Source organism: Pelecanus crispus, chromosome W (assembly GCF_030463565.1).
Source record: "Pelecanus crispus isolate bPelCri1 chromosome W, bPelCri1.pri, whole genome shotgun sequence".
Lineage (NCBI taxonomy): Eukaryota > Metazoa > Chordata > Aves > Pelecaniformes > Pelecanidae > Pelecanus > Pelecanus crispus.
In genome coordinates, this window is record NC_134675.1 from 4,048,754 (window position 1) to 4,065,832 (window position 17,079).

Sequence of the window (17,079 nt, forward strand, 5' to 3'; positions counted from 1 at the left end):
AACTTCCTATGTTATGAACTACTCCTAGTGAGATATTGTGGAAGTTTATACCCTACAACAGACCCATACAATACATATATCTGCAGGGAATATCTACAAACAAAAAGAATGCTGCATGTAATTTGTAAGAGTTTCCACTATCTGAGTCACCTTCAATTAAAATTCTTCCTGTAAATAACTGAAGACAGATGCCTGAGTATGTCCAAAAAATATTTAATGCATATGTAAGGTCATTTAGTTTTGAAGTACTGTGTATAACTGCCACAAACCTAAAAAATAAATCATTTAACAGAGGGGTCATATTTACACTGGAGAAAAATAAATTTAAATTTTCCCAGTCTGGTAAATTATTATCTGCTTTCCAAACAATTAATCTCCCTTACAGTAAGTACTCTATCAGCCTAAATATACAAGCAATAACTGCAAGTATTTGAGTTCATGGGAAAGCAGAAAATATGCAAAATTTTCAGTCAATTACATTAAGGTCCTGATGTGTCTGCCTTAGATACCATCTCTTTTCCCCTTCATCAAAAATAGATATATTTTTAAACTAACTGATATAAATCTACCACCTAATTTATCCCTTTAGAACAGATCATCTTTCTAAGAAACTGTGTACTTAAGAAGCTCTTTAAATTTAATCTAACCACCTAATGTGAAGTGATAAAGACCCAGCACACCAAAACAAACCCAAATACACACAGCTCTCGCCTCAGCATTGCAGAATTTGGTTTTCACATCTAGTGGTTTAAGAACCTGAACAAAATGAAAAAAAAAGAGAGATTGACAATGGGTTTCTCAGACAACTTCAGCATAAACTGTTTATAAGTGCTAGGACCTTTACTAAATTGTTATTTTTCTTTTTCATCTTAAGCAGAACAGATGCATAATGGAATATATGATAGAATCAACTCAGCTAAAACCTCACAATTCATAGTATATGCTAGCTGCTTCTTATTTGCACACTTTACTGCTTTGCTACTGAGCAGTTTTCTCAGACTAATAACAAATACTTTTCCACCTAAGCACTGGCCTCTTATGAAACCAGACAAATCCAGTGCACTGAGTAGATCTAGGTCTTTAAAATAACATTACATCCATCTTGTATCCTGAAGTGGTCTGCACTTGCTTTCAAGAGGGAGCAAGAACCATGTAATATTTAAAAGTCCTTCAGTGTTTTGCAGCAAACAAAAGCTGCTGAGGGCTTCTCTAAAAATAAATTAAATAGAGAACTATTCATGTGGTTGGCTTAAGCAACAAACCATTACTAGCCTTCACTTCCTTCTTGAAAATGCAACCGTTACAAGAAATTTAAAAAAAACCCAACCAACCAAACAAAAAAACCCACACCACACACAAAACCCCCAACATTTTAATCACATAAGATTAAATCAGCAAGAGAGAACAATTTGATGATGTAAAAGGTGATAATAAAATGTTGGTTCTTAAGTGCTTGAATTTTGTGCATAAAGCCCCTACAGGTAACATATTCAAATACAAAATGGATATACATTGATATAACTCAGAAATAATCTTCTATTATACTTGTAAGGAAACAAATTTAAATTATCTTGCCAAAGACATTTATTTTCCTTTAAACAGGGAAAATTTTTCTACATACAAAAAAATGTATGTAGACCCCTGAAAAATGTGTCCAAATAAGTGTCTGTATCAAATGTAAAGGAGACAAATCAACAATCCTGAATGAGGCTCTGGCAAGAACAAGGGCAGGGAGGGGAGAGATGATGAGAACTGGAAGCCTGCAGATACATACATCAGAGATCAGAGAAAGCCTAGAGGAGACAGAGGGACAGAATACTGAACACCTGGGGGACAAATAATGGAGAATTTGAAAGGGAAACAGTTTCACAAGGAGAGCAAGACAAAACACACAAAGCTGAAAATCAACTTCAATAAAGATGAAGAAACACTGCAGAGTTTCTGAGTTCAGAGGAAAGTATAACACAAAAATTGGTAGGGATCATACCCTAGGATTACTCTATAAACATCTTGCCTAATTGATACCTCCCATTTCAAGGCCCACAAGTACTAACAGCACTTGGGTGTTCTTTGTCTGCAGCACATGGCAATTTAGCCTTCTAAAGACTGAAATACTTTTGTCTGAAGTATCTAGATTGAATATAGGGCTAAAAGAGCAAAATTAAATCACCTGCAACTTGCAAAAGATACAGGTCTAAATGATATAATACTCCTGTATTGCCAGAAACTCTATGACAATATCTAAAAATGTATTCAGTAAAGCATGTTGCCTAATCCTCCTTTCCATGGAAAAGGACCCACAATTATCCAAGTCTCAGCATATTTCTCTAAAAAATAAACATCCATTAAATAAACATACACATACATTAAGTTCCAATTAAAAAAAAGGTTACACACACTAAAACAAAACAAGAATTTCACAATTAGATGTGTCAAAGTCAGAATGAACAGTACTTGTTCTGTTTAAAAATAATCATAAAGTTGTCTGCTATAAAAAGATTTTTTTAAAGGGTTGATTTTTCTTTCCCAATAAATGAATAAAAATTATAAGAGGTAATATTTATTACTTCTGAAATGTTTAACTGCATGGTAATTAGAAACCATCAGTTCATGTGAAGTTTGAAGCTATAGTTTTTACTGGTTCAATTTTAAAAGTAAAATATATTTTCAGTATGTAAAAGTGCTTTTAAAGTACCAACTCTTTTAAAATGGGTTTTCCAGATTTACCTACTTATTACGAGTAGAATACTTCATGCAATACCTGAAATTTGAAGAACTTTCTGAAGTACATCTTCTCTCCTGTCTGCATAGTGTAACTTACTGGACACACTAAGCTGAAAGAAACAATTTTTTTAAAAAAGAATTTTTAATTACTTGAAATTTTGTGCCTATATCAAAGCAGAAACAGAATAGCATGCATGTGCTGCAGTTTCATTCAAGCGTGATTAAGCTCTGCCATAATTTAAAAAAAAAAAAAATAAAGAGGAAAAATTTAAAACCTTACATGTGTGTTCCTATTTCCTTTACTTCATGATGGATCACATCATCAGTACAACAGTCAGGTTTAAGTTCTGCCACTGCAGCACTAGAAGCTAAAAGGTTCAGGCACTGAGAACTTGCTTGAAGATCAGCCTGGGGACAGAAAAAAAAAGCATTGGTTAGAACTACAGCTGCTTAAAGCAATCTAAAGAAAAATAACTTATGTTGAAAAGTACTAGGTTTCACTGAGCATTCTGTAGCCTACACGCTTTTATACATATAATACAACTAAGATATGTTAAGATGACAAGATACTTGTCAAAGCTAAAGACAACTCTAAAATATATATAAACGGTCCAATCCTTTAACATGCAGTTTATAAAAATCTCCATTTACTTTTTACACTGAGTTCCACAATGATTTCTAGAATTTCTAATCTCAACGTATTATTTGTTCAGCAGAAAATGAAAAAAAAAGATACACTAGAAAAGAACTCATTTGAAATATAAGCAAAATACAAGTCAACACATGCTTTACAGAGACTTGCTTCGATTACCTCACTGAAAGTGCAAGTAAGAGTATATAAGTCCAATTTTTTGGCTGTGGAAGTTTTGCTTCACCAATTTTCCAGAGAAGCTTTACAACCAATCTTTTTTTTTTTTTAAATAGACTCCTAATTTGTTATTTTAATCTTTAAAGATTTCTATCATAATTTCTATTTTTATTTTATTGCTTCCAGTTTCCAGGGATATTTTCTGGATTGGAAAAAGTGAGATATTTCTTCAAGTCTATATATTAGCGTTAAACATACCAGATATTGTCAGAAAACCTACTCAACATATTTTATTTTTTATAAATCCAGTAAGTAGATTTATCTTCACATACCTTTACCAGTATGTCCTTGACAACCTGATTACTATCATTATGTACACTAATGTAACTGGAAAACATCTCTCCCAGAAATATATTTCTGTGTTAAAAAAAAAGTTTAGTAACAATTATTTAAAAAACATATATATATACATAACATTTCACTAAAACCTCTTTAAGTTTTAATTAATATATATAGGCATTTATATATAAATGTAATGGGTTAGTGTATTGAGTTTGTGAGGCAAGGTTTTGGTAGTGGGGGGGTACAGGGGTGGCTTCTGTGAGAAGCTGCTAGAAGCTTCCCCTATGTCCGACAGTGCCAGTGCCAGCCGGCTCCAAGACGGACCCACCGCTAGCCAAGGCCGAGCCAATCAGTGATGGTGGTACCGCCTCTGTGATAACATAGTTAAGAAGGTCGAAGGGAAAAAAAAAAACCCACCGGGACACAAACTGCAGCTGGAGTGAGGAATGAGAATATGTGAGAGGAACGACTCTGCAGACACCAAGGTCAGTGAAGAAGGAGGGGGAGGAGGTGCTCCAGGTGCCAGAGCAGAGATTCCCCTGCAGCCCCTGGTGAAGACCATGGTGAGGCAGGCTGTCGCTCTGCAGGACTGTTTCCCGTGGGAGGGACCCCCCCTGAGGAGGAAGGAGCAGCAGAGACAACATGTGATGAACTGACTGCAACCCCCATTCCCTGTCCCCCTGTGCTACTCAGGGGGAGGAGGCAGAGAAAAACGGGAGTGAAGTTGAGCCCGGGAAGAAGGGAGGGGTGGGGGGAAGGTGTTTTAAGATTTGACCAGCTGGGTTAGCTCAGTTGGTTAGAGCGTGGTGCTAATAATGCCAAGGTCACAGGTTCAATCCCTGCTCACTGCAGGGGGGTTGGGCTCGATGATCTCTCAAGGTCCCTTCCAACCCAAAACATTCTATGATTTGGTTTTATTTCTCATTACCCTACTCTGATTTGATTGGCAATAAATTAAACTGATTTTCCCCAAGTTGAGTCTGTTTTGCCAGTGATGGTAATTGCTGAGTGACCTCTCCCTGTCCTTATCTTGACCCATGAGCTTTCCGTTATATTTTTCTCTCCCCCATCCAGTTGAGGAGGGGGAGTGATAGAGTGGCTTGGTGGGCACCTTGCATCCAGCCAAGGTCAACCCACTGCAATATTTTAAGCTGTTCAGCAACCTTGCCAATACCAATTGCTAGGTTCATGTGCTGGTTTTGGCTAGGATAGAGTTAATTTTCTCCATAGTAGCTAGTATGGGGCTATGTTTTGGATTTGTGCTGAAAACAGTGTTGATAATACAGGGATGTTTTAGTTACTGCTGAGCAGTGCTTACACAGTCAAGGCCTTTTCTGCTTCTCACACCACCCCATGTCACGAATGCAGGTTTGTGAATCCTGCTGATTATGTCGATTCACTATGAATGAGTGGCTTTACACAGTTTGATTTAGTAAAGGTTAGAATTTACTTGTAGCGAATTGCAGAATCTGATTATAGTATTTTTAATAGCACTCAATCATCAATGATTAATAAAGTGATTAGACAAAATTGATCAAAACAGTGACTTAGTTACAGATTCGAAGATGGCAAGGTTCACTCTATTACTACATAGAAGCACATAAAAGAGAATTAAATCACAACAAGTTAAAATGATTCATAAAAGCATTGCATATATATGGAATAAAAGCGGGGGGGGGGGGGGCGCCGGTTGAGTCACGAGGTTTAGACTAGACCCCCTTGCTTTCTAAACTCCTTCTCAGAGAGGAGCCTAGGTGCGGCTAGGTCTAGTCCTAGTTTCAGACTTGGTCAACGGTTTAGGAGAGTAATGCTATAAGAATAATACAGCAATATAAAACTCCTTTTAAAAATAAATCATACATCTACAAACTACTTAAACTGATTCATGCATGCACACTTACAACTATAAATGCATATATGAAAATAGTATACCTGTTAAAAATTCCCCTCGAGTTTAGTGAAATACTCACGTCTAATGCCTTGGCATTTCTCAACGGGCGAGAGCAGAGCCTCGAGGAGTGAAGAATATCAGCAGCCCAGGCTCCGTTGTCGATCTCCGGCAATGGAGTTCTGGTGGCAGCAGACTTTCGGAGTCTGCTAGTTTTCGCTGACTCTGAGAGACATTTCGATCAGAGGGAGGTGCTGGTGCGGCCCTCGGCGGTCCAGGAGAGCTAAAAGGGCCTCACTTAGGACTGCCGTTTATAGGATTGTGAGACGATTGACTTGAATCACCAGTAAATTTCCATCCGAGCCACAATTCGGGTCAGCTTGTTGCTGGAATTCCAGCAGTGATGATACCACCCTGTTTCAAGGCTGTCTGGGGTAGCTGTTTGTTCTCGTTCCCCTCGTTAGCCATAATATGAATCTTGATAAGGACAGGGCCGCTATCTGCTCCAGCCATGTAGGAGTTTCTGGTACAATTAAGGGGCGCTTAACTGACCAGCTCGCTACACAAAAGCTGCGGCCTGGAATTCCTGAGATTGTAAAGCGGCCGAAGTGAAGGGGGAAAAACAGAACAGAAAAACAGGGGCAGGGGGAGATGTACCACCACACCCCACCAGCAAGTAGGCTGGGGGTGCACAAGAAGATGGGAGGAGACACAGCTGGGACAGCTGACCCCAACTGACCAAAGGGATATTCCATACTATATAGAATACAATCATAGAATCGTTTAGGTTGGAAAAGGCTTTAAGATGATCCAGTCCAACCATTAACCTAACATTACCAAGTCCACACTAAACCAATTAAGGGTAGACTAGACTAAACCATGTCCCTAAGTGCCACATCTACCCGTTTTTTGAACACTTCCAGGGATGGGGACTCCACCACCTCTCTGGGCAGCCTGTTCCAATGCTTGACTACCCTTTCCATGAAGAAATTTCTCCTAATATCCAACCTAAACCTCCCCTGGCGCAGCTTGAGCCCATTTCCTCTTGTCCTATCGCTAACTACTTGGGAGAAGAGACCAACACCCACCTCACTACAACCTCCTTTCAGGGAGTTGTAGAGAGCAATAAGGTCACCCCTCAGCCTCCTCCAGACTAAACAATCCCAGTTCCCTCAGCCGCTCCTCATAAGGCCTGTGCTCCAGACCCTTCACCAGCTTTGTTGCCCTTCTCTGGATATGCTCCAGCACCTCAATGTCTTTCTTGTAGTGAGGGGCCCAAAACTGGACACAGGATTCCAGGTGCGGCCTCACCAGCGCTGAGTACAGGGGACCAATCACCTTCCTGCTCCTGCTGGCTACACTATTCCTGATACAAGCCAGGATGCTGTTGGCCTTCTTGGCCACCTGGGCACACTACTGGCTCATGTTCAGCCGGCTGTCGACCAACACCCCCAGGTCCTTTTCAGCCAGGCAGCTTCCCAGCCACTCTTCCCCAAACCTGTAGCATTGCATGGGGTTGTTGTGACCCAAGTGCAGGACCCGGCACTTGGCCTTGTTGAACCTCATACAGTTGGCCTCGGCCCATCGATCCAGCCTGTCCAGGTGCCTCTGCAGGACCATCCTACCCTCCAGCAGATTGACACTCCCACCCAGTTTGGTGTCATCTGCAAACTTACTGAGGATGCACTCAGTCCCCTCATCCACATTGTTGATAAAGATATTAAACAAGGCTGGCCCCAAAACAGAGCCCTGGGGAACATCGCTCGTGACTGGTCGCCAACTGGACTTAACTCCATTCACCACTACTCTCTGGGCTCGGCCTCCCAACCAGTTTTCTACCCAGCAAAGAATATGCCCGTCCAAGCCATGAGCAGCCAGCTTCCCAAGGAGAATGCTATGGGAGACTGTGTCAAAGGCTTTGCTAAAGTCCACGTAAATGACGTCCACAGCCTTTCCTTCATCCACCAGGCGGGTCACCAGGTCATCAAAGGAGATCAGGTTGGTCAAGCAGGACCTGCCTTTCATGGACCCATGCTGGCTGGGCCTGATCCCCTGGTTGATCTGCACTTGCCTGTTGAGTTCACTCAAGATGAACCTCTCCATAATCTTTCCCGGCACCGAGGTCAGGCTGACAGGCCTGTAGTTCCCCAGATCCTCCTTCCGGCCCTTCTTGTAGATGGGTGTCACATTGGCAAGCCTCCAGTCATCAGGGACCTCCCCTGTTAACCAGGACTGCTGAGAGATGATGGAGAGTGGCTTGGAAAGCCCCTCTGCCAGCTCCCTCAATACTCTCTGGTGGATCCCATCTGGCCCCATAGACTTGTGAGTGTCCAGGTGGCATAGCAGGTCATTAACTGCTTCCTCCTGGATTCTGGGGGCTCCATTCTGCTCCCCGTCCCTGTCTTCTAGCTCAGGGGGCTGGATACCCTGTGGATGACTGGTCTGGCTATTAAAGACAGAGGCAAAGAAGGCATTAAGTACCTCAGCCTTTTCCTTGTCCTCGGTGACAATGTTCCCCCCTGCATCCAGCAAAGGATGGAGATCCTCCTTGGCTCTCCTTTTATTGTTGATGTACTTATAAAAACATTTTTTATTCTCTCTTACAACAGTGGCCAGATTGAGTTCTAGCTGGGCTTTTGCCTTTCTAATTTCCTCCCTGCAGGACCTAACAAGATCCCTGTACTCTTCTCGAGTTGCCCGCCCCTTCTTCCAAAGGCGGTAGACTCTCCTTTTCCCCTGAGTCCCCGCAAAATTTAGTCTAGTCTACCCTTGATTGGTTTAGGTGGGCTTGGTAGTGTAGGTTAATGGTTGGACTGGATGATCTTAAAGGTCTTTTCCAACCTAGACGATTCTATGATTCTATGAAAAGCTCCCTATTCAGCCAGGCCGGTTGTTTTCCCCGCCCGTTGGGCTTACAGCACACAGGGACAGCCCGCTCCTGCGCCCTTAAGACTTCCTTCTTGAAGAAGGCCCAGACTTCCTGGACCCCTTTGCCCTTCAGGACTTCCTCCCATGGGACTTTCCCAATCAGCATCCTGAACAGGCCAAAGTCTGCCCTCTGGAAGTCCATCGTAACAGTTTTGCTGCCCCTCCTCTTTACATCTCCAAGAATCGAGATCTCTATCATATCGTGGTCGCTAAGCCCAAGACGGCCTCCAGCCATGACATCTCCCACAAGCCCTTCTCTGTTTGTAAACAGCAGGTCAAGTGAGGCACCTCCCCTGGTAGGCTCACTTACCAGCTGTGTCAGGAAGTTATCCCCTACACACTCTAGGAACTTTTGAGACTGTTGCCTCTCTGCTGTGTTGTATTTCCAGCAGATGTCCAGCAAGTTGAAGTCCCCCACGAGAACAAGGGCTAGCGATTGCGGGACTTCTGCCAGCCGCTTACAGAACGCTTCATCTACCTCTACATCCTGGTTGGGTGGTCTATAGCAGACTCCCAACAGGACATCCGCCTTGTTGGCCTTCCCCCTCATCCTTAGCCATAAGCACTCGACCTTATCATCACCACTGTCGAGCTCTATACAGTCAAAACACTCCCTAACATACAGAGCCACCCCACCGCCTCTTCTTCCCTGCCTAGCCCTTCTGAAGAGCTGATAGCCCTCCAGTGCAGCACTCCAGTCATGAGAGTCGTCCCACCATGTTTCTGTGATGGCGACTATGTCGTAGCCATCCTGCTGCACAAGGGCTTCCAGCTCCTCCTGTTTGTTGCCCATGCCATGTGCATTGGTGTACATGCACTTGAGATGGGAAATCGATTTCGCCCCCAACGTTGCTATGTCGCCTCTGGGCTCCTCACTAGCGGGCCTGGTTATATCCCCTTCCCCCTTCAAACCTAGTTTAAAGCCCTCTCAATGAGTCCCGCCAACTCATGGGCGAGAATCCTTTTCCCCTTTGGAGACAGCTGATCTCCATCAGCCGCCAGCAGGCCCGGTGCTGTGTAAACCTCCCCATGATCAAAAAAACCATAATTCCACTGGCGGTACTAGCCTCTGAGCCACCTGTTAATCAGGTGAGTTTTCCCATTCCTTTCCGCATTCTTCCTAGCCACTGATGGGATTGAGGAGAACACTACCTGTGCTCCCGATCCTGCGACCAATCGCCCCAGTGCCCTGAAGTCCCTCTTGATTGCTTTAGGACTTCTATGTAATCTCATCACTGCCAACCTGTACAATCAGCAGCGGGTAATAATCGTAGGGCCTTACCAGATGGGGGAGTTTCTTAGTAATGTCCCTAACCCAGGCCCCAGGGAGGCAGGAGACCTCCCTGTGGGATGGGTCTGGATGGCAGATTGGGCCCTCAGTTCCCTGCAGGAGGGAATCACCCACCACAATTACCCTCCTTTTTTCCTCAACAGCGTCAGTCGTAATCCGTGGGGGTGACTGACTGGCTCTCAGCAACCCCCTGGCTGGACCTTCACCTTCACCTGCCTCCCCACTTGCCTGGCCCTCAACTTCCAGAGCCCCATATCTGTTGTGCAGGGGCAACTGGGAAGGTGAGGGAGGCCGGGAGGGGATTCGCCTGCCTCCCCAGGCAGAGGCCTGTTTCCATTCCCCTCGTCTCTTGGATCCCCTCCTTCTGCTTGCTGGCAAGAGGGTAGGGGATCCTCCGCTCCTTGTGGGGCCTCCGCCTGCTGCCTTGGCCCCAGGGACGGGAGGGTGCGGCTCCACCAATCTATCTCCCTCTCGCACTCCCTGATACTCCTCAGCCTTTCCACCTCCTCCTTCAGCTCTGCCACCAGGCTGAGCAGATCATCTGCCTGGTCACACTGAAGACATTTGCCATCTCTGCTGCCCTGCAGTACGAGCGACAGGCTCAGGCACTCCCTGCAGCCAGACCTGGACGGCTGCGTGTTTGTGCGGGAGCTCTGGCTGGGTCGCCGCATTCCTTCTGGCAGCGGCTTTCGGGCGGGTGGTGACCATAGGTGCTAGGTCCTCTCCTGGGAGGACGATGACCACTGCCTGAGTTCCCCTTTAGGGCTAGGAGGGGGACTTGGACTTCCCTGCGCGAACTGCTGCACCACGCCCTTCTGACGCGCTCCCTGGGGGCTGCTTTTATAGGTGGGGGTTTGGCCGCCGTCACTCTGGGCCCCGCCCACGCTGCGTCAGAGCTGCCCCACGTCAGCAGCTCGCCCTTCCCCGCCCTTCCCCGCTCTAGGCGGGGGGTGGGCTGCCCGCTCTCGCCCTGCGCTCTTGCCGCCTTAGCAAGGGTGCCCCGGCACGAGCGGCCGCTCCGGAGCCCTTCGCCTCGGTGACTGCGCTCAAGTGGCAGTTACACCGGGTTTTAAACTATGATGTCATGCTCAGCATATAAAGCTGGGGGAAGGAGGAGGAAGGTGGGGATATTGAGAGTGATGGCATTTGTCTTCCTAAGTAACTGTTATGCGTGATGCTTTCCTGGAGATGGCTGAACACCTGCCTGCCGATGGGAAGTGGTGAATGAATCCCTTGCTTTGCTTTGCTTGCGTGCGCGGCTTTTGCTTTGCTTATTAAACCGTCCTCATCTCAACCCATGAGTTTTCTCTCTTTTACTCTTCTGATTCTCTCCCCCATCCCACTGGGGGGGAGTGAGCTTAGCTGCTGGCTGGGGTTCAACCATGACACTCCAGTTCTTATAATGCTACATAGAGGCAGTCTGTGAAGGCCCTAGAAGAGGCTTACATAGAAGTTACAGTAAACCCTACTCAGAGCACACAAATCAATGTACTGCTTAAATGAGAAGCAACAGATTCTATTATGGGAATCCCATTTGCTGTGATTACTGAGCTGCATCAGACATAGCGGTCAAATGTTTTTCTCTCTCTTTTTATATCCAGAACGCAACAGGATTCTTCCCAAGAGTCAAATGTGAGAATAGCTTAAGAGTTTGCCAGATCAAAGCCTAAAAGTACGTTGGCAGTTTCACACTCAATATTTCTAAATGTCATCCATCTAAGAGAAACAATTTCAAAAGAGAACAAACAAACCAGAATATTTTTCTAGATAAAAATCTGAGAAGAATAAGAAGATAGCTTACAGTATCCACAAAAAACACTGTAGTAAACTCTGTTAGTATAAGCTGTCATTTATAGTAGTGCATTATGTTAAATTTGCACCTGTGGGTGAATTTTTATTTTGGTTTCCAATCCTTATTACATTCAGAGTTAGGCTACAGACAAAGAACATCAGGCAGCACACATTTATACGTTATGTCATATTATAAATCAAGCCACAGATTATGTTAAAAATGATTGCACATCTCACTGCATAGTGATGATGTTCAAAAAAAGTAATAAACATTACTATTAAATGAATCCTAAACCTTGCATGCTGCAGTTGTTATAATTCATTCTTACCCAAAATTTTGAGGCAAAGTCAGTATTTCTCCTAGCATCAAAGTTTCTGCTCCCTTTACGGTAGAAGGATCATCTTTCATGAGATGGTTAAATAGGTTACCTGTAGAAACATCATATTGCTAGTATCTAAATATTTGCTAAGTCTAAAGCTTTGTCTGCATTTAAATTATGACACTTAATCACTTACCTAGTCGTAATTTATTTTAGACATACTTAATTTACAGCCAACTTATTTAGGGATAAAATAGATGTCTATATGCCTGCTTATAAATTATAACTTACTTCCAGGCATTTGTGTCCAATAAATCATTCAGTATACATGCTGAAGGGCCCAATCCCAAAGGCCTTGCTCAAATTAACATTAAACTTTAAGGGAAATTCTGCCCGAGTAAAGCATATTACATAACAGAACTAATCAACCCCATTTACTTTCTTCCCCTGCTTGCTATGCAGTTCCACACAATCCTCTTTTCTTGGATCTTTCCTTTGCCTCTTTCTTATAATTGACTTCTAGACTGCAACTATTACTAAGGGACAACCCAGGAACTTCCAATTTATGCCTCTCTATACACCAAGCATAACACAATTCAAAAGCAATGATTCTTGCAAAATCATTTTCCATAGAACATTCATGTGTTAGTTCTAATTAGCAGGGAGTTTTCTCCAGATAAAGGATGGGGCAATCTTTTTAGCAAGGCCTGTTGTGACAGGACAAGGAATAATGGATTTAAACTAAAGAAGAATAGATTTAGACTAGACATTAGAAAGAAGTTTTTTACAGTGAGGGTGCTGAAACACTGGAACAGGTTGCCCAGAGAGGTGGTAGATGCCCCATCCCTGGAAACATTCCAGGTCAGGTTGGACGGGGCTCTGAGCAACCTGATCTGGTTAAAGCTGTCCCTGCTCACTGCAGGGGGGTTGGGCTAGATGACCTCTAAAGGTCCCTTCCCACCCAAAGCATTCTATGATTCTATGAAAGATAGGAATGCCAAACTTGTTTTCTACAGTTACACATTTCTCTTTCTTACAGCTGCCTTCCATCTTACAATATCTGCATGTTCACTACCCCACAATAGCATCTACAGGGACATTGTGTCTTAATTGCTCAGACTTTGAGGTCACGTATGTGCAATATAATTACCAAGCTCTCAAAGCTGTAGGTCAGTAGTTGTAGAGTGCACCTTGGTATTTGCCTATAGCCATTACCAAACATAAAATATATTGCTGTTTCAGATTACAGTCTATGGGAGGTTGTAAAATGCCTCTAACATCTCAGTGTCTCAGACACTCACATTGCTTAAGCCTGGTAATACATACATAATAACCAGTTAGTAGAAAAGACATACCTGGCAAATATCTTTCTTCACAAGTCACCAGAATATTAGTGAATAAAGTAGGTTTGGTTAGCCTCATCACTGGGGCGGGGGGGGGGAGGTCAATGAAACAAGTTTTTTGTGGGGTTTTGTTTTTTGGGTACGAAACCTCAGGAGAGTAACACCTTTTTGGATCCCCTGGCCATTTTCAATGTGACAAATTCCCTGCTACTATGAGATCCAAGAGCACTGGTGATGCCATTGCTCCCTCTTGCTTTATTCCCCTGGCACACTAACATCTACTGCTTTCAGTCTTATGTGCTAAGGGTCTTATATCTGTTACAGTGTAAAGTGCTTTGTGGACTTCAGAAGCAGCATACCAGTTTCATCTTTTTGTGGACTCTTCTAGGCTAAAAGCCTGTTCTGTGATCCTGGTTGCTCTAGAATGGGACACTATGACTAATATGGACCCTTTCAGTCATACACTCCAGGATATAAAGAATTGCATTATCACCCTAATCTCCAAAACACACACAAGATAGAGATACAAGTCTAAAAGCCTAGATTATTTATACAACTGCTTTTTCTTTCAGTCACAAAATTTAAAATCAAACCAGCAAAACAATCACAAAAAACTTGGGAACCCACTTACAAAAAATATTTTATCGATACTGACAAGTTCAAAATCATTGAGATCTTGCTATTAAAAAACCCTCTACTTCAAGAAAGCTGTATTTTCAAAGGCTATTTTAACTCAGAATACTCAAAATTACATTATTTTTATTTGTATTATGCGTTTAAGGTGTTGCTTATTAAAAGACTTCCTCCCTATTCATAAAAACCAACGTCTCTAATCTTGCACATAGCTTCACATGAAAGCATTCGCACTAAATTTAAAGTTGAGCATTTGTAAACTTAGGTGTTGATCTGAATATGTAAAAATAGCTGATTTGTTTTTTTTTTCTAAACTTAACAAACATAAACCCATATATTTTCTGAAAACTAAAACAAAAAAAAAAGGGATTTCTCTTGAATGCAACAAGTTAATAAACATCTTTGAACTGACACATGTATTGTGCTTTTATCTTCATTGTACTTTTGTACATCTTATATGCTATCTTATACATCCGGTCAGCATTCACTATTTCCAACTGTAAAGTATTCAATTATTTTGATACACATTTGGGTGTAGTGGGCTGTATTGGTTCACAAGAACTTACACTACCATACAGCAGACCTGTGCAAGTTAGCATCGACATGAACAAATCTCAGTTTTCACATTAAAAAGGTAATACATTCTCTTTGTTACAGTGAAAAGTTGAAAAACATGACCTCTGAAGGTTTAGAACCACAAGGTAAATAAAAAGCCCCAAAATATACAAAACAGAGTAAATGGAGAACCAGATTCAACACTGAAAATGAAAAAGAGATACACTGAATTATACATGTATATGAACTAAGGATTTCTGGAACAGTTCAAAATGAAATTCTGGATTTCAGCTTGTACATTGGTGCTACCCAAGACTAATAATTCTATAGAGAAACCCAATGTGGCATTCACATTTTATTACATGACAGTTATCCAGCTGAGGTGCTCACAGCTAAGTAGTACATGTATCATTATTCATATACAAGCCAACCCAAAGCAGCAGAAAGCTGACAGCTACCACTGAACAGTGACACTGATCTCTCCTTCTATTTAGCATTATGTTTGTTTAGCTCTGTTATCAGTGTATTAAATAAATATAGTGGGACTGTATTATTGGCAGTTACCTAATTGTATTCAATTCTACAGTAAGCTCATATAAACTAGTACTTGCTGACTGTTTCTAAAGGAACAGTTACAGCTCAAGTTTAGTCACATGTTTAAAACAAAGATAACAGCAATAAATAAATAAAATCACTGAATGAAGTCAAAGCACACATAAATTATGTAGATTATCATATTTAATGGGACTACTAAATTAATATTAGAAAATATTTTATCTTTGCAGGACTACCTCTCATCTCTTGCTTTTCTTCTAAGATCCTAGATACAAAATACAACATTAAATGAAACTCAAATCATGTTGCATTCTACTTCATTATATCTTTAAAAATTCTGACTGCACAAAGTAACTTTGTTATTATTAGTGTTAAGCTCAGAAAAATAATTTCAGTGAAATAACTCAGTTATATAAGTGTTAAAACTAATAAAGACCCTCAGTTACTCCAGACAGCATTTTACATCGATTTTGCTAAGCGGTAATATTAAATGTCACATAAACACCCCAAATGTCAATATAAGACTGCCTTAACATTCAAAGTTTAGAAATACATGTCAATGATCCAAATTGAGCAATATCCTTAATTTTAAGCTACAAAAAGATATGTAATGCCTATAATAAAATATAATTATTCCAACATAAGGATGTCATCAAAAGAAAAATGTAAGTAAAAGTCCAGAGGGATCTCTGTTATGTTTATGTTCACTTTTATTTGATCAGTCTTAATGATAATCTAACAATCTGCAAATACCATTCACTTTTTTTCCTCCTTTTCCAGATGCCACAGACCTTGATCTCCAGCTACAACAAAATTATCTGGAGAGGAGTTAGGAGGGGTCCCCTAAGAGAAATATATACCCATGCAGTCATATAGATCCCAGTTTATTTGCTCTACTGACCCTCCAAATATCATACTGAGCAGGGACAGCATGACCTTGAAACAGTTTATTCTTTCAGGTGACAAAAAGTCATACTGAACTGAGCATTTTATCACCATAAAACACATCCATATCCTCAGAGACCATTACCTCCCATAATAACAACAAATAGAGGTTTACAGATAGAAGTCTGATTTCTTAATTTCCTGACCTGTAGGAAGTTAGTGCTTTCTTGTTCCCCAATATAATTAGAATCTCCCATATTGGTCATAAACAAAAGACTAGAAACATCGGGGGGGGGGGGGGGGGAGAGAATCTTATTACCAAAGTCATAAAACAGCAAATGCTAAAGTTGTTCATTATTCTTCAGCACACAACTTCCACTGAAATTTTCATTAATATTTCTGGGAAAATATGGATAACATTATTAAAACAGCATATACATGCAACAGAAAGTAAGTCTGTATTTCATGCAAGGGCTATGCCTTCATTTAAAAAAAAAAACCCAAAAAACCCAAACACACACCACCACACACACTACTTTCAAGAAATAATCAGATCTTGAAAGTCTGTGTCAAAAATAACTACAGATCCTTATAGTGATTATAACAACTCAAAAATATTTTTCCATCTCCTTCTAAATTCAAACAAAGAAGCACAGTGAGGATGTACTTTGCTTGACTGAAAGCATAACTTTTATTATCTGACACAGCTTGCCATAATAGTCTGGAATTTTTATTTTTATTTTTTTTCCTTTAGACCACTGAGGTAGAGAAAAGCTACAAAATGCAGTACTAAACCAAACAGAAACTTAGTAATCTTAATAGAACCATTCATAAGTTTCCTGGCAAAAAAAAAAATTAAATAAATATATTATTATAGTTAAAAAACTGTAGCAAAGTAATACTAAATACTTTTCTGTTCATTAATTCATCAGTTGTTCTAAAGTTTGCATATTCTAAGATGCTTAAAAACTCCAGTACTTCAGACAGCAATATTATTATGAAACTCTAACTTACAA

At 41.5% G+C, this 17,079-nt stretch overlaps 1 protein-coding gene across 1 annotated transcript; it reads right to left on the reverse strand.

Moving 5' to 3' along the window:
* Positions 1–230: 230 nt before the first annotated feature.
* On the reverse strand, positions 231–13,514 carry LOC142596569 (trafficking protein particle complex subunit 13-like). The gene is made up of 7 exons (XM_075725751.1): positions 13,448–13,514; positions 12,102–12,201; positions 3,865–3,949; positions 3,005–3,132; positions 2,762–2,834; positions 691–756; positions 231–269 (listed from the first exon to the last, which is right to left on the reverse strand). Exons 1-7 carry the CDS (start codon positions 13,512–13,514, stop codon positions 231–233), a joined length of 558 nt encoding a protein of 185 aa, XP_075581866.1.
* Positions 13,515–17,079: the final 3,565 nt, after the last annotated feature.

Bases quoted from the DNA above. Each gene is read 5' to 3' on its own strand.
- LOC142596569 (XM_075725751.1), bottom strand. From the start codon at position 13,514: ATGAGGCTAACCAAACCTACTTTATTCACTAATATTCTGGTGACTTGT. The intron at 12,202-13,447 runs GTATGTCTTTTC...ATGTTTCTACAG, and splicing joins TGAAGAAAGATATTTGCCAG to GTAACCTATTTAACCATCTC. The intron at 3,950-12,101 runs GTAAGAATGAAT...TTTTTAACACAG, and splicing joins ACTTTGCCTCAAAATTTTGG to AAATATATTTCTGGGAGAGA.